At 34.2% G+C, this 18,928-nt stretch overlaps 1 protein-coding gene across 1 annotated transcript in view; it reads left to right on the forward strand.

The window, feature by feature from the left end:
- CSMD1 (CUB and Sushi multiple domains 1) overlaps positions 1-18,928 on the forward strand; it is a 1,116,699-nt gene that overhangs the window by 550,560 nt on the left and 547,211 nt on the right. The window contains exons 4-5 of the mRNA XM_069851527.1: positions 5,487-5,681; positions 14,712-14,919. Of these exons, the coding sequence (XP_069707628.1) occupies positions 5,487-5,681; positions 14,712-14,919 (403 nt within the window). The remainder of the gene's footprint in view (positions 1-5,486; positions 5,682-14,711; positions 14,920-18,928) is intronic.

The following is an 18,928-nucleotide window of genomic DNA, read 5'->3' on the forward strand; positions in this document are numbered from 1 at the left end:
TATTGATTTTGTAGTCTTTTTCTAAGTAGAAATGGCAAGTACATTTCTACAGGAGTCTTTATAATTATTTTTCAAATGGATCTCTTTATAACTTAAAAAAAAAGGTTTATATTATTTCCAGTACAAATTTATTAAAGAAAATACTTTTAAATGCATGTACATCTCTTTCCATCTTTTGTATAGCACAGCACTTTCAGTTTTGTAAGTTGAAAGGCTATTATTTTTTTTGCCCTGAATTCCTTTCAAGTGAAGCTTCCTTTCTGAGTTGGAGTAGAGACGTCGGTTTCAGTGTCATTCTTGCAAGAAAATTTTGTTTTTTCTTCTCCTATTTGTTAGCATCTTTTGTTCTGTTTTCATGAGTATAGCTATCACTCTTGTCAAAAATTTTATTCTTCTATGACTCTGGAAATTCAGCTATATTTGTATCTTCTGTTAATACATGAAATGCCAAAGTACAACATTTACTCCAGGGAGGTGGACAGGGTATCATGGGCTGCCCATCACATCTGTTAAACATATTGACACCTGCCCTGAAATTTTCTGTAACCCTGATTTTTTTCCATGAAGCTTCTGAAATTCCTCCCAATGTTTTAATTCCAAAGCTATTTACCATATCAAGGGATTCTCTGGCTTCCTCTTAACCTAAACTTTTCCCTTCATATATGGTTTCAGTTTTGGCCACCAATATAAGAATGTAAAGTTAGGAAACGTGTAGAGGACTATAAGAGAGAGACTGTGAAGAAGCAAAAAGTAGGGAAGTTTACTGTTACATTTGACTGAACTTATGTACAATCCTGAAAACTCTTCCAGTAGTTTCAGGAAGAAGAGGGAAAAGAACAAGTAATGCATTTTTTTGAAGTCTTGTAAAGCTATCAAAATAAGTGAAGGGGAAACATGCGCCTTGATCCTTCCTTTCATCTTTCTCCTTCCTATTTTTCCCAATTTGAATTAAGCTGCTTTCTGAATTGTTTCCGTCTGTTACTGACTACCGTGTGTATCGTTGGCCTATAAAAGCTGTCTGATTGTTTCACAGAATGGTGAAACTGGTATCTTTAACTGACGTAAGCAGTGTGAGTTTTTTGCTAGTAAGGCCTCTAGGTGATCTTTGCAATCTAGTTGATGATTGTGACATTTTTTTGTGAAAAAAATCCATTATGTTGTCCTGAAATAGCTGTGAGAGTGATCCTCTGAATACTTCTTGCAGCAAAGGTTGACAAGTTAATTTTCAGTTTTATATCTGATTTCAAATCTAGATGCCTTATTCATATAAAAAATACAGGATTGGTGCCCAGGGACTTCAAAACCCTCAGAATTTATTAGAAAATATCTTTTTTTTCAACTTGACTTCTTAAACCAAAGTACAAAAAGCATCTTTCCAAAACAGGATATTACATTGCCAGTAGTTGTTGTGATATCATGTTGGGTTTAAAATAAATGTGGGAAAAGTGTGTAGGCATTGCTTTTTTTGTATTTCAAGACTTTCATTCTAGTGTGATTACCATAGTAAGAAAAATCAGGTGGAATAAAATAGTCATTTAAAAGTTTTTTTTCAGTTCAATAACAGCTGCCATTTATATCTTGTTTTTTACATTATCAACCACTGCTGCCTAATTTTAGGTATTTTCTTAGTTATGATAAATCAGAAAGGAGTAGATGATGAAACCTAATACATCCAACAAAATGAAGGAAACCCTCCATAAGTGAAAGCAAGATTACTATGTTTAAGGGCTGTGAGTGTCTTTCAAGTGGCCCCTGTTTCAAATAAATATGGATTTTACTTTCAGAAAGAGTATTAAAAAGGCTATGTAAATAGATAAATCTGATATAGGCCATCTGAGAATAGGTAATTTCTAATTATTAGTTTATTTAATAACCCGTGATTATTCATGTTGCAAAAAAATAATGCCATCTGTCTACTAAGTTTTACAGTCCTGCTGCATTGTAGCCTTTTGCCATTGTCTGATAATGAATGCTAGTGTTATGTTTTACCTTATAGGCTATGATGTTTTGAATAGTTTGTTAAATTAATAAGTGTATAACATATGTAGTTAGTTTAAATGGTAAGTTAAAACCTTTGACATGTTTTATGATTAATATATTACATTATGGATGTTGATCATGTGCATTTTTCAGTTCTACTTTCTAGGAAGATAAAGATAATGTATGAGCAAGTCCTGTCTTTTACCTTTAATTTAATGAATTAAACTTCCTACTTATTGATCCAATTTGATCCCTGCTAGGAAATTAGGTCCACATGAGTTCTTACATCTGTCATAAGGGTGAAGGTAGATTCTTGAGGAGGAAACCTTAGGAGATGGGTCTGCTTGACTATTTCATTTTTGGGGAAGATATTTTTGGTTTTTTTAAATATTAAAACTAAAGAATTTCCTTTTCAAACACTGATTTCAGTTATTTATTTATTTATTTATTTATACCTGGGAAGAATTTGGGTGAAGAAAAATGAGATAAAATGTGCTGAGAACACGCGTTATGAAATTATTAAATTTTGATCAATATACAGAAACAATCGTATGACTTTTCTATGTAGTATAGTTTATAATTGTTCTCAATACACACTGAATATCAAATTATTTCATGAATCAAGCATCCTGATAATGAAAGATGCTGTAACATTCATTATTTTAGGCACTTTCTCCAGAAAGTGACTGCAGATTCTCAGTCCTGTTGACAGTAGACCTCCGTAACATTCCAGAAAAAAAAATATGAGTCTTTTACTGAAAACTTGGCAATGAAGTTAAGGCTTGATGAATATGTTTAATTGTTACACATGATAGTTTTGGTCAGCTAGAACTCTCAGACTCCAAAGATTAAAAGATTTTGGTTACTGTTAGGAACCTTCAAAGGATAATTGATTATAGGTCCAGACCAGAAGCAGTAAAGCCTGTGCAGGTGAAATGGTACAACTACCTCAATATATTTCAATCAAAGTTTTACGAAAGCACGTAAATAATGTAGTTGGATGCTTGATCTCAACAAGTGGTGGCATGTAGGTTTGTGGTGCTTTGGGACATGGTTTAGTGGTGGCCTTGGTAGTGTTAGGTTAAGGGTTGGACTTACAGGTCTTTTCCAACCTATACAATTCTATAGATCTATGAAATTCTATGAACTATTACATGTACACATGAATATGGTTGTTTTATATTACCCATCTCTTACTGTTTTTCAGAAGGTTGTACTAAGATGCGTGCCAGTTTGAGGATGCCAAGTCCTGTTTTTTTCTGGGATTCTTGACAGCTGTAGTGCTTAGAAGAGGCAGAAACACATTATATACACAGATAGAAGGCTGATTTGCTACAATAGGATTTTAACAGTTAGCTAGTGCTGGTTGTCATCTGTATGGCAGACATAGATTTGCTGTGATGTGTTTTCCTTGCAAATGCAGTTTATCAGAAATCATATTGTCTTTCAATAAAGCATTTTTATCCAGATAACACACCCACTCAAAAAAATAAATGCCGACTTTTAGATTGTGTAAGTATTTCTGTATAGAGCAGATCTGGTGATGGGACTGCTTCATATTACTGTGTTTGGTTAAAATGTTTTGATTTAAAGTAAAAGAAAGAGAGATTCTTGTTTCAAATGCAGATATTACCCTCTGTCAAAACACGTAACAAATTTTCATTTGTTTGTCTTGCACAATTACCACTATTAACCTACCAGAGCTAAAGCAGTTAAAAGGGGAAAATGTGCAAAAAAGAGAGGTAGCATTTCTAGTAGTGTTATAAAACATATGAAAGCATATGGGAATATATACTGTTGTATATAATGGATCATTGTTGCCAACCTTTTGAAAAGTAAATTAGTACCTTTATTTCATTCAAATTATTTCAATGTCTTAAAATCACTTTGTTTTATATGTATTCATTCTCATATATTTGAATCAAACACTGACACTTTTTTCCAATGTGAATGAGCACATCCAAATAAATATCTTGTGCTGAAACAGTGCAAATCAGTCAGCAACCTGAAGTAGTTCCTGTAATGCAGAGAAATCCTAAATCTCTGATCTGCAGCACTGGAGAACATTCATCTACATAATCATTCATTAAAGTGTTATGTGGCTTTTGTTACCATGTTAATATTTATGGAAGACAGAAGATGTTTTGATTTTTCTTACAAAAGTATGATCTAAGTGATAGTGTGGCCTTTAAAATATTTTTGTCTTCATTTTTATTTCTTTTCAAAATTTTCCTACATAATTTGGGTTGTAACATAAGTTAAATCATGAACATTTAAGTGCCAGTGTGACTAACTGCGTAATGTATTAAGGGTGTGTATTCAATGATTGAACTTACATGGTATTATGGTGCTTAATTAGCATTGATGTATTGATATAATGGTTTACAACGCTCTGAGGATGTCACGTAGTAAGTAATTAATCCTCTCAACATGCAGGTTAGTGAGGTTAGTATGGTTATGATTATTCTGAGATTGGGAAGCAAAAGGAAATAAGAATGAGGTGAAAGAATTTGTCCGTGAAACATAAGGTTTCTGTAACAATACCTGAATACACGAGCTTTTCAGACCACTGTTTCTTTGATGAACACATTTATCTTTTGTGCTCTGTTCATGACATATTTCAGTTTCCTGTGCGTATTTGTACTGCTCTAAAAGGAAATTAAACTATTTTAACTTCTACTACTAAATGAAAGGAGTGGCATGCCATTAATAACTTTCAGATGAAATTGAGAACAAAAACAAACCTCTTTACCTCCTCAATGCACACTTTTCCTTTTCCTGGGTGAAGAAGTATCATCTTTAAATTAATTAATATTTAAATAAAGACAATCTCTTCCAAATAACTGATGCTTGCAATTGATAGTAACTTTCTGCAGTAAAAAAGAAAATAAGTATATCCATTCATATCAGCCCAATGTCACTGCTTAGTCATTATTTCCTTCATATATTCAGTTTCTATTAACAAAGATTGACTTATTTTCTAGTGTAATTTGAAAATAAGAAGAAAATCAAAATTTAAAAATGTATTTTAAATTTTAATTTACTGTAAAAGAACAGTTATAGGATTCTTTGAAACTGCTGTTTTATTAACTAAAATGAGAACTGTGTATGAAGTCCCTTCTACTGCCTAAATCCATGATGATGATGAATGAATATTTTTTGCAATATTTACAAGAGGGGATTATAAGAACTTCTTTTAGTTCTGTCAAGGCTTTGGAAGAAACAGCAAGATTTATAGGGTGTTTTGTTTGAATATAGATCTGTAAAGAACTTCACCGAAGGACTGCTAAACCAAGAACTGAATTGGAAATTCCCGTTGAAAATGAAGACGTCTGTTATAAACTGAAATCTTTTCTGAAAGATTTATTTTGCCTTATTTGTATAAAGAATACTCTTTTAAAAAATAATAACAAACCCAATTATTTACTTACAATTTTTTTGACAAGTATTTATTGTTTTGTTTTGCGGATTTGTACTTTAACATTTTCCCTTCTTTTTTTTGCCAGTATTACCTAGTCATACTTGTGGCAACCCAGGAGAAATACCTAAAGGAGTACTTCATGGAACAAGATTCAACATTGGAGATAAAATCCGATATAGCTGTATCTCTGGTTACATCCTAGAAGGTCATGCCATGTTGACTTGTATTGTGAGTCCTGGAAATGGTGCATCGTGGGATTTTCCAGTTCCTTTTTGCAGAGGTAAAAGAAACCCACATGAAATATCTCTAAAATGTTAAGGCAATATTAAAAAAGGTGGATTAAATAACTTTATTTTCATTTTTTTCCTTTTACTTTCTAAATGTAAATGTACTAATGCACTGTGTAAAAATCGACACCATTTAAAACTAATCACAGTTCAGAGGCAATGGCTCTCTAGAGCTCACATTCAGAAATGGACATTATCTACTGATTGTTTTTTTCATTTGCATGGTAGATAGATATAGCGATTTGGTGGCAGGATCTGGCAAATGCTTTTGCAAGTTTCTGCTTTGGAAACTTAATGCCAGGAAGGAGAACCTGGAAATCTTCAACCATATATTCTTTGAAGAGGCCCCGTGCTGGTCCAATCTCTTTGAGTCCAAATCTTGCTAAAAGCATGGGTAACTTCATAGTCAGGTCAAGTTGTTCAGACTTTGCCCATTTAAAATATTAAAATCTCCATGAATGGAGAGTTTAAAGCCTCTCTGGAAACCTGTTCTAGTGCCTAGCTGCCCTGATTCTCTTGTCTGGTCTCTAAATGGGAGACCTATGGATTTGATGGATGGAACACTTAGTCATTAGGGAACTGGCTGGACAGTTGCACCCAAATACTTGCAGTCAGTGGCTCAATATCCAAGTGGACACCAGTCATGAGTGGTGTTCCTCAGCAGTCAGTATTGGGACCAGTGTTGTTTAACATCTTTGGCAGAGACAGGGACGGTAGAATTGAGGGCATCCTCAGCCAGTTTGCTGATGACACCAAGCTATGTGTCATGATAAATGTGCTGGAGGAGAGGGATGCCATCCAGAGGTACCTGGACAGCCTCGAGAGGTGGAACTGTTCTCTTGCATCTGCTGCATTGTTTCTCTGCTTGCTACTCAGTTTCAGGGATTCTCTCTTTAAAATATAGCCATGCAGAGCGTGTTGGAGCTCAGCTGTACTGCAGATTCATTGATGGCTTAGAATGACTCTGAACAGTAATCAAAGGTGCACTTATTGGTACTTTTAGAAAGCTTAGGTAATTTGACTCTCAAGGCGTTTGCTTTATATTTTTTGTTTCCTGTTTTCATTCAATAAACTGTGATGTTTTGGTTTTTTTTGATGTGTGTAAGTACGACAACTTCCAAACTGGCAAAGATAGAAAGCAGCCTCCAAAGACTAGTTCAAAGGCATTTTCTGAAAAGATTAGGCAATTATTAAAACTTAATCTTGGTTTGCCGTATGAGAAGTAAGAACAGCCATGGACTTTTCTGCTATTAGAAACTAACCGAGAGCTTTATTATGAGTTTCTGAAAAAAAATTGAATGCGTGCCTTACAAAAATTAATAGGGGGAATCAGTGGCCCATGTAAGTTCTGTCCTTCTGTTTTTTGTGCCAAGAATTAAAAAAGGCTGTGGTGTGTTAATTTTGGCTACCCAAGTCACCCAAAATATTTGCCTTCTTTATCTTGAGGTTGAAATACTGTGCAGTATAGGTCTGAAACATTTTGAAAGTTAATTTCATTCTCTCCAGTAACTCCACTAATAGCTGATTTATGATATGTGACTACTTCTAAATGAACTTTGTATAATTAGGTTCTCAATTCTCAGTAATTTTGAGAATCCCTAGTTGATTATAGTTGTATGAGTCTAGATTTTTATGAAGCTAGCATTAGGAATACAAATTGGATTAGTGATATTACAATGGCAAGCTTTTTCTCACAGTGAAAATAGCTCTGAAGGGAAGAAGATGTAATATGTTATCCTTAAAGAGACACCAAATTTTTGATGGCAAAATAAAGAATAGGTAAAGAGGACAAACCACTGTAAGAGATCATACATCAGAAAGGTCCAAAAGGAACAACTAGTAGACAATCAGAATCCAGATTTAAGTAATATTTTTAGGAAAAATACTTCGGTGACAAATATGTAATCAAGAAGGCATAATTAGAATAGATAAAGGGAGAAAGGAAGAAGAGTTTATGTTTCTCAGTAAACTAAGATAAAACCAAATACAGAGATTCAGAGCTGATATTTTTCAAATATCTATAAAAGAGAAATTGATGTTTTTGGTGTTATCCATGTTTTCTTGGTAGCAAGTACTTGCTGTAATTTCTTCTCAGCCTCTGCGTTTCAGACAAATATAATTTTATAAGTTTATGGAGTAGAAAAAAAAATCCTGATTCCATCATTTATCCATTTTTATTTAAAAAATCAGAAAATAATGAAGGGATAAAAAAATGCAACAATTCTGTTTATTTATTTTGCACTACATGATAAAATGAGAATATTTTCACAAATTTAACTTTTAGAGTGACACAGCAGGTTCCTGCCTGAACGATTTTGTTCACTTTCAGAACAATCTGAATTGTTGCAATGTTTACATTGAAATGAAATTTGAATTAAAATCATTGTGACTGGTCAAATAAGAAGAGAAGTGCTTCAGGAAAAGCAGATGGGATACACTGTGTAATTTCTTACACAGTTCTGCAGGACGAACTAGATCATACCCAATGGAGATACAAACACAGATATATATTCTTTCTTATATATGTGTGCATGTGTATTGGAATACATACATATATTTACACATATGTATGTTTAAGTTTATATATTCTTGTCCTAACATACTTTAGTAGGTATGGAGAGATTCGATAAAAAATTAAAATGGTCTAAACTGGATCTATGCATTAAGGTGCCCAGAAAATAGGATTAAGAAGTGCAAAATTTGGAGAGAGGAGGGTGCTGGCCTCTTCTCCCAAGTGACAGGGGACAGGATGAGAGGGAATGGCCTCAAGCTCGGCCAGGGGAGGTTTAGGCTGGACATTAGGAAAAAATTCTTCACAGAAAGGGTCATTGGGCACTGGAACAGGCTGCCCAGGGAGGTGGTTGATTCACCTTCCCTGGAGGTGTTTAAGGCACGGGTGGACGAGGTGCTAAGGGACATGGTTTAGTGTTTGATAGGAATGGTTGGACTCGATGATCCGGTGGGTCTCTTCCAACCTGGTTATTCTATGATTCTACGAAAATGAGATTAACAGCACAATGCAAACATGGAGAAGATATCCAGGATGATAGAGTCAAAGAATGAAAAAGAGGACTTCAGTCTGACTATCAGGAACAGGAGCAAAGTTAACATCAGAGATAGATACACTGATTTACTAAAACTGAAAAACAAACCTCAGGAGCAGCCATTAAAAGATGAAGGATTTCATGACTGCATGAAGACATCTGTGAATAACTGGATTAACTTTCCTAATTATTAAAAATTTATATGTAAAATCTGTGACAGTCATTAATTTGCCCTCAAGTTCAGCCTTTTCTCTTTTTCCTTCCAAATTAAGGCTTTGCTATTAATATGATATGCACTGTTATTTTAAGGGATCTTTACCAACATTAGAATAAAAATATTTTCTCAAGTGAAAGATAATCATATCACTGGGAAACAGCTTAGAACACTTAATTGAAAAAGAAGAGAGTCTTTACAAGATAACCACAAGACTGAGCTTTTATTTCTGTGGGAGAGAAAGTATGAGATTACAGACTGTTGATTAATTTTTGAATTTCGTAATCTAGCTATCCTCTTTTAAGAGAAAGTTTTTGCATGAAAAAGGTGGCAGAACTGGGGTTTTAATTTTGAGTTTTCTCAAGCACATACTATCAGTTAATAACCAAACAGTTCTGCCAGGTTAGCACATAGCTTGTCCATCACTATTTCTTTGTTATTTGAAATTTAACGTCTTTGTTGACTGATAGATCATATTTCCTCTCCACAGTGGATGGAGGGAGAATAGGTCTTTGTAATTCAATAAACTGATATGATTGAATAAATAAGAATTGTGGAAGGCTACTAAATTAAGTAGAACATTCACAACATAAAAACGGACCATTCTTAAGTCCCAGGAGTACAAGGCTACCCCACTGAGTCTGGTATTGTCAGGGCCAATAACTACAGGGCAACCTGACTGGGGTCTGCTTAGATCAAGTTCACTGAAATGTCAAAGCTAAAATGTTCAAAGTAGTGTTACAGCTGTAATAGGTGCCCACAGGCATCTAAACAAATTGTAACAATTTCTTTGTTTCTATTTTGTAAATACTATTAGCTTGAAGTGAAAAATCTGACTTTTAAATATACATAAATCAGACACTATTTTCCTAAATGACAATAATTTCTGAAATTTTAACAAAATAAATCCCATTCTATCTAGAGAGAAAACCAAATTATTTTGAAGTGTCCTTTGAAAACCCTGGAGTGAGAAAGAAAATTCATCTTAAGTGCATGTTCTAATGAGTATTTAATTTATGTGAAGTTGATCAACAGCAAAAGAAGAAATTGAGAAAGGGAGGCAAACTGATTAGAGCACTTATCTGGCATGCAGTACGTCTGGATTCAAGTGATGGTAGGAAAAAATCCACATCATCTTCAGACAATTTTCTATTTATTTAAACACAGAAAAGAAACACAGGTGTTGGCTTTTACCTATTCAAAATAAAAAAGCCAACACAAATATTAAGGAAGATTAGCAAGTAGAGGTGAATATATAGATAGTTAAAGAGCTGTCCACCAGCTGGAACTAGATTAGATCAAGCAGTTGTCTGATAAACATGTAATTCTACACCATTGTAACACTTAGCGATGTTTTTGGTCTTTATAGATCTGGCAGTTTAACAGTTGGCATTGACATATTTTTTTTTTAAAAAACTTGGCATTGTACTATGGCTTGTTTTGGGCTTTTGCCAATAAGACATTCTAAAATAGTAATTTTAAGATCTTATTTGAAGACGTCATTCAACAAATTCCTCATATTAACCATTTCCAAAACAACCTTAGCATGTATCTGTGAAGTAATCACTCATGATTATTTCATACATGTGTTTGCTTTACTGAGAAGTTTATGAAATGTGGAACAATTTACTTCATACAAATTGTCGTTTAATAAAGAACTGAATAAATTGTAGAATATCTCAAGTTTGAAGGAACCCATAAGGTTCATGAAGTCCAACTCCCTGCTTCTCATAGGACTACTTAAAACTAAACCCTCAGTCTTATGACTATTCAATAAATAACAAACTGTTTCAGTGCTATTTCTATTAATATATGCTAAATAATGTATGTCCATGATTCATTTAGAAGCCTGTAAAGCTGCAGCATTGTTTAAGTGATAAGACTTACAAAATGTGAATGAAAATGGCAATATGTCATTTGATGATCATTTATAATTTATCACTGAAGCTTTTAATTGCATCTACTCTGTTGCTGGTGATAAAGAAGTAAGGAAATCACTACAAATGACATAATAAAGAAACCTTTTCTATTTTAATATGAATTTTGTGCTTCAAGTCACAGCTGGTTTTATCAATTACATTACAATAGTAAAGTAGTATAACAATCGTTCAAATGAGGACCTTTTGGTATAAACTAAAGTTGAATTGTTAATTTTGATCATTTATATTCAGATTTGAAATTAATTTTGAAAGCTTAGATGGATTTTAACTTTTTTTGTTGTTATGATGCAATAGTAGTTTTTCATGTGCATGAACAGTTTATTAGCTTTTTCATTTAAAAGACAAATAGAATACAGAACATTGCACTCTGGAAGGCATTTGTGTGGGAAGGAAAGTTCAGTAAACTTGATGATCCGATGGGTCTTTTCTAACTTGGTTCTTCTATGATTCTATGAAACGTGATTGAACTGGCTAAACCCAGAGCACCTAATTCCAAGCTAGTGAGAGATCTAAACATTTGTAAGTTTATACTTCAAGTAGTCATTTATGCTGATACAAACAGCACTTTGCACTTGCTTACAACTTGAAAATAACCACAAGTGTTTGGAATTAATTACTTGCACATTTTAAAATGCAATTGGTTAATCACTTAGAATTTGAATTCATGAAGCCTGAGGCACTATCTGCTATCAAATTACTCCAAGCACAGTGATGAATTAAGAATCCCAAGCCCTATTCTAGCTCTCTCAAAAGCATAACATAGTGAAGGCCATGTCCAAGAAGGATGATCAGTCGGAGGAGGCCAACTAGCTCTGGGGCCCCCTGGTGAAACACAGTGCATGTATGGACAGTTTCCTACCCTATGAGTGGTGCACCTCCTACCCTCCATGCCTGCCTCTGCTCAATCTTATGCAATTTATTATGGTTTTGAATCATAGAACCATTTGGTTGGAAAAGACCTTTGGGGTCATTGAATCCAACCATACCTGTCCACTACTAAATCCTATCCCTGAGCACCTCATCTACCCATCTATTAAATACCTCCAGGGTTGGTGAATCAACCACCTCCCTGAGCATCCTCTGCCAGTGCCTGTTAACCCTTTTGCAGAATAAATTTTCCCCATATTTTTCTGAACCTCCCCTGGTGCAACTTGAGGCCATTTCCTCTTGTTCTATTGCCTGTCGTGTGGGAGAAGAGACCAGCACCCACCTCGCTGCAACATCCTTTCAGGGAGCTGTAGACAGTGATAAGGCCTCCCCTTAGTCTCCTTTTCTCCAGGCTAAACAACCCAGTTCCTTCAGCTGCTCCTTATAAGACTCCAGCCCCTTCACCAGCTTTGTTGCCCTTCTCTGGACATCCTCCAGCACCTTAATGTCCTTGTAGTGAGGGGCAATTCAACAGCCTGGTTGCCTTATCCTGGGTGCTACCTATGATGAAGGAAGTCCTCAAACCCCAGGCTCCTGGAACATTGGAAATACGTCAGAAGAAAGATCATTCCATGCAGCTGCTCTTTGCTATGATATTCCCCTAACACATTCACACCTCTCAGAGAGAAAATACTGAGTCTCTGGTTGGAGTTAGTTTCAATGGTCTTACCTGACTAATCTTCCCTTTCCATTTCTAAGCTAATTTGGTTTCTCACAAACCTCTTAAAAATGCTTTTATGAATAAATTGAAAAGCTGTGCATCCCTCTGAGCAGATATCTGTAGTCACTTGAGTTCCTTTGGCTTTCACTGGTAATGCACACTGTATAAATTTAGATTTTCACATGTGATTGCCAGGAATAATCAACTATATCAGGCTTCCTTGTCAGCTGCAAAAGTCAGAGCTTTCAGGCTCAAAGCTTAAAAGACTCTGCAGCAGAAACACTGAGTAGCATTGTAATTACCACTAGCATGTTACTTAATGGCGATATAAACACAGTGGGAGATGGTGTCATTGAGAATGTTGCCATAACAAAATATAACAGCAATCACCTAGAACCAAAGACCTATGGGTGACTTAGGATTTTGTGCACCTTGCTGATTACCCTGGATGGGAAAAGGCTGCTTGCAGGCTTTCAAGAATACAAGTAGAATCCATGTGTTATTAATTGGAACTCGCACTCTTAAATTTTGATTATCAAAAAATAATATAATCACACTCCGTTATGACAAAATATGAATAAGAAGAAAGCCTGAAAATAGAAGAAGGTGGAAATCATCAGGTTCTGGGGTTTGATGGTTCATTCAAACTCTGATGCTGATGCTGACTGCAGCACAAATCAATAACTCAGTGCTAATTTCTCTACCAAAGTATTGGCACAGGATGTCTCAAGTGGATTTGTTTTTCTTTGCTGGGTTAGATGATGATCTGAAGTGAAATGCTATGCAGTTAAGAAAAGAAAAAAAAAAGGACTACGGGTAATTCTTAATATTATTGGATAATAAATTGTGATTCTCCTTTCTGATTGATTGTAGTTTTATAACAAATTTTAATTACTGTAATCTTTGCATGTATTATACACCAGGAATTTCAACTTAGATCCTTGTCTTTATCTATGACTTCTTATATTTTCACATCCTTTCCTCTCTCATCCCTCAGTGGCACAATGGTCTTTTCAATATACACTGTATGAAAAGAGGGAGGAATCACAGAAACGGTCACCAACAAAAAGAAATCGTTTTGGAGTGTAGATCTATTGCACCTCAAATCTCCTTCATTTAAAAAAGAACACATAAATATCAGGGTCCAGAAAGTAAGGTATGAAATTTATCAAAAAGATCTTTCCTCCAATGAGAAATTTGTGTGCCAAGAAACTATAAAACTCAATAAGCCTTTGGTAACCAAGGTTGTATGAAATTTCTTTATATCAAAATTTACTCTGCGCATAGAAGACTAAAGATAACTACCTGTTCAAATCTCTTCAGCAGCTTTTTCTCCAAATTCATGGTTCATACAGTACTTAAATATTAAAGAAATTATTGTTTTTCTGCCTTTCTCCCGATTTTTCCTTTTATTTCAGTCCCTTATTAGCTATTTATCCTCATTTAATAGCCCACTTTTTAATGTACAGTCATAGTATTACTTTTCCTTTAACTCAAATGATTCTTTTTTTCCTTCAAATCTTCCTATAAAACTCACTTCCACTGACAGGCTTTCAACTGTGATTGAGAAGAACAGCTCTACTCTACCCCTCTCTGTTTTCTTACTTAGCAATTCAGTCATTATCCTAATTGGACTCAAAGTTCCTTGTGTCATACACCTTGCCAAGCCATTTGTTTTTATATCCCCACATGCACTTATAGTATGCAAATAATACCTAATGATAATAGCAGTAAGTAAGGATAAAAAAATGGATAAAAATTAAATGCCTCTCTTTTGATCATTCACCTACGCAGAACTATTTTTAATTACTGTTGCTGAAACCTTCATAGCCACATATCAACACACCAAGAGCCACTTGGTGACTATTTAATCTTTCATGCCAATGAATTTCATGGATGACATGTTTTGTGGATTTATTTAATTATGTTTTAATATTCAATACTAATAATAATCAGCATATCTTTAAAGCTTTCAATGAAAACTGATGGGGCTAGAAAGAGTACAGAAGGACTCCTAAATTCTTTGGCAATATATTAAGCAACATTCCAGGCTCTAGTGGGAAATTCCTGCAAAAAAATGTTCTATTCTTTTCAACTGGATAGTATTCTGTTTCTCTGTGTGCATATATTTATTCATACTTTACTCACAGAAGGAAGATGGGTTTTCTGTCGTAGAAGGAAGAATGACTTTTCTTTAAAGTGCAGCTTCATTTAGTAATTGATGTTCTGTTTATCAGCTGAAGGAGCTTGTGGAGGGACACTACGTGGGACAAGCGGAACTATTTCAAGTCCTCACTTCCCTTCTGAGTATGAAAACAATGCTGATTGTACCTGGACCATATTGGCTGAACCAGGAGATACCATTGCTTTGGTCTTTACTGACTTCCAGTTAGAGGAAGGATACGACTTCTTAGAGATCAGTGGAACAGAAGCACCATCAATATGGTAAGTCAGAGGTCTTGTAAAGACCTGTTTGTGTTTTTCTTTGTTGGTAAGTATTGTGAAAAGATAGTAAGGGATATTTATTTGATATATTTTCTACCTGCTAGCAATTGTTATTTTGCTATGCATTTTCCTTTGGTCCCTTTCACCCTCGAGAACGGAAAAAAAAATGTAGTAGTTTGCTACAGCTTCTTCCCAAATCCAGGTCCTTCCTCTTATTTACTTACACCTTTAAAACTTATATTTCTAAGGTATCATAGCAGTGAGTATTTTTTGATATTACACATTTGAACTTGGTATGGAAATATTTTATATAACTTGGGTGGCTTATTGTGACATTTTACTCCAACAATGAAAGTAGTGAGCAAACTTAAGCCTCATAGTAAAACAGGAATATATATAGAGCAAATAGGTGCCATCTTATTCTAAACGTGCTATAATTCAGTTATACTATGTGTACTCATGTATACATGCATTTTTATCTTAAGTTTGTTGATGTTGAAACTGTTTGCTTAGCAATATTAGGGCTTAGTGATTGCAATACTAGGTCTGCATTCCCTGTACTAAGTAAAAGATGATAGTTCTGTCTGTGGGAATGGATTAAATTGCAGAACAGTTTGTTTTAGGAGCTTGCTGTTTACTACATATGCAAGTTTTTAACTTTTTTTTCATTTCTGAGAATGTCACATGCTTGTCATTTGTGCCTTTGGTATTAAATGCAGCTTAGAAAAAAATACAGATCTGCTGCTCACACATGACTCATGGTTATTATCTTCAGATTGCCTTTCTGGAGATCTAAACCAATCTTACTATTATTTTAAAGACATACCAGGTTAGGCACTGCAATTTATTAATGATGTTCTAGGTAACTTCTGGTCTGATGAAGAACTCCATCGAATGAAACTGCGTGGTAACCATGGGTGGCAATTACATAAAAACTTTGCTTTGAGGACAGATCTAGATCTATATCATGATTTCTTTGTAACATTTCTACACCACCAAAAGTTGTGTAAAGCCAGTCAGTGAAGCAGCTTTGTATCATAGATCCATTTAAGTTGGAAAATAAATTAAGTGCTCATGTCTGACTGTCTGAAACAGAATATGAGTACCCCACTTGCCTCTCTCACGCATTAGCATGAACAGAAGTCGTCAATGCCAGTCTTTTCCTATTAGGGATTCTAAGGACCAGAAACTGAAATCTTGAAGGGCAAGCTAATGGAGTCTTGCTGCAGAACATAAAAATCCATCAACTGAATTTTCTGTATGAGGCTCTAGTAGACACCAAAAACACACTTGCAACTTTACTGCAAGAAATTAATCTGTTACTGAACTTAAACATCCACCTGTAAGAGCAACTTTACAGTTAGACAGTCACATAGACTTATCTGCTCCCCAGAAGATTTCTGATAATAGGTGATATAGAGGAATATGGGCAAAAAGCAGTGGAAACACGTTCTGTGTTGATTTCATAAAGCATTGATCAGCATTATGTTGGAAATCAGAGATCTCATAAGAATCTTATTTGTCCTAGAATTATATCTGAACTTTTTTCTTTTTTCCCCTGATATTTGTTTTCTGAGTAGAAAATGTTCTTTGTTTCTTTTTTTTCTTTTTTTTAATGCTACACTCTGATCACTAAAAGCTAAAGATTGATTATATGTTCCTAGGATCACTAACAGAGGTTTGGTGAAGCTATGGGAAGTTTTATAAGAAATGGTTAAAGGATTATTGTATAATTTAGAATGAAGTTACACATTCAGCTATATTTAAGCCAGAAGTGTTACCATAGTGACAACAGAGCCATGCTAAATGTAGCGCATGCTGTAATCTGCTAAAATCAACTGTGTGTTTAAATGTGAAGTTGGTCCCTACTTAAAATTAATGATCTAGAGGTGTATCATCTTAAAATATGATTTTTTTTTCTTAAATTGCTCCCTTTTATTGCATTTGGCACCATGTCAAAACTTTATACACTAATTCTGTGTTAGGAGACACGTATTCCATTAACACAGTCTGGTAATTATTATTGTTTTTTCACTTAAAGGAATATTTGCTCTGAAATAAACCAAATATTTTCCTAGTGCAGAGCATAGAAAGGCAGATCTATGAACACTGCAAAAACTAGAAAAAGAGTGAGAATAAAGAAAATAATTTCAGATTGGTCATTCTTTAGTGATTTTACAGTATGGTGCAATAAGTCTGGATTGCCCTCTCCAGGCATATCAACTAGGTTAGAAGTAGTTCCAGAGTCATTACAAAAGTAAAAAGTAGATGGACTTATTTTAAGTAAAGCAATGGAAATGATAGAACAAGTGGAATCTAAATGCTGAGAAAAAATAATCTGATATATCTATAAAACAGGTATATAAGAAATATTAGTTACAGTAATTGTATTGATTATACAATATGACTTATATTTAATACTTACTAGTTCTGTTCCATCCTATCCTATCCTATCCTATCCTATCCTATCCTACTCTATGCCTCACACATTTCTAAAGTGTCTTTAAGATGTTCTGTTAATTTCCATGTTGTATAGCCAATTTTTGGTTAGTTTTCCAATGTATTGAAAAAGAGGAAGAGATTTATTTACCTTTTCTTATTCTGAAAATGTTATTTGAAAATCATTCACATAGTCCATTTGGATGCAAATAGTTTATAAAAACATCAAATGATGTTACCTCATTATTTATTTTGTGTACATGATACAATTAGGATGTCCAAAGTTATTCAGTTTAGGTTTTTTCCTAATTAAAGAGCAATTATATAGCTTTCATTCTTCAATGGATGTGCAAATATAGATGACCACGTTTTTAATCCTGCTTCGAATTAATACAAGTGTCAATAGGCTTAAAAAGATGAACATTGGTGTTTGCAAAATGAATGTGAAGCAGGTAAAACAAGCTTTTTAATCTGTAGGAAGTAGAAGTATTATTAGACTGTAGATGAAAGAAAACTTTTTGGATTTGAATCACTTGCTTAACTCAAAGGAGTCTTAGATGTAATACGTGTTTATCTTCAGTTCGTAAGCTCTTGCTCTTAATGCTAAGAACAATACTTCTGGGAGACTAACAGAAAGATTGCCTCGTTGCTGTCTAGAGTCCATCTCTGTGTCCTTGAAATGGCTGGATTTTTTAAGTCTGAGGAGCTCATCTGTTGTTAATTATTAAAACTAAAGAAAAGATGGGTTTGCATAATTTCTAAACATTAAATATAACTTTTTTACATATTCACAAACATATGCCTTTAGACTTCAGTTGGTTATACAGTACTTAAATCTAAAATCAAGGTTGAATCTATAGTATTACAAAATGTCTTAAAAGCCCAGGATAAAAGGTCATGGTTTTGAAGGAAAATCAGGAATATATCACTTGAGGAAAGCATTATTTTGAAAATCTCTTAATGAGTCTTCTCCAAGACTCTTCCTTGAGATTAAGGTGAGATTTTTTGGGTGGGGGTTTTGAGGTGTTGGTTTGGGTTTTTTTATTTCAATTTGGACTGGTTTATTATTTGCAGATTAGGTAAAGCTGGGCAATTCATATGGACACAAACAAGTTTGACTTAGGCTTTTTCATGTAAAAGTGGCTTTTCTGTAATTTTTGCAAGACTAAAACCTTTTTTTTTTTGACAAAAGAATTATACCTAGACTATTAAAGGATGCATTAAAGGTGATTATGATGCTAAGAATAATTTTGTAAGTACTTCTTTTAAACTTAGAATCTTAACATTGAGCATATTCTAAAATTTATTTTTCCTCTTTTACCTTACTATACTATTGTTATTTCACTGTGCTTCCATTTAAACCTAAAAATTATCCTTCAAGTTTTTTTTGGTATTTGCCAGTACAAGTGAATGAACTATACTTCATACTTTTTAGCCCAAATTCATTTCCCAATACTGTTTTAAAATACCTTTAGGATTTTTCTGACTTCCTTATAAATCACCTCAGTATCCTAGCAGGAGGTCATGATAATGTATGTGGATGTGAGAGTGGTTTGGAGATGTTAATAAT

The sequence above is a fragment of the Phaenicophaeus curvirostris genome, chromosome 2 (assembly GCF_032191515.1).
Source record: "Phaenicophaeus curvirostris isolate KB17595 chromosome 2, BPBGC_Pcur_1.0, whole genome shotgun sequence".
Classification (NCBI taxonomy): Eukaryota; Metazoa; Chordata; class Aves; order Cuculiformes; family Cuculidae; genus Phaenicophaeus; species Phaenicophaeus curvirostris.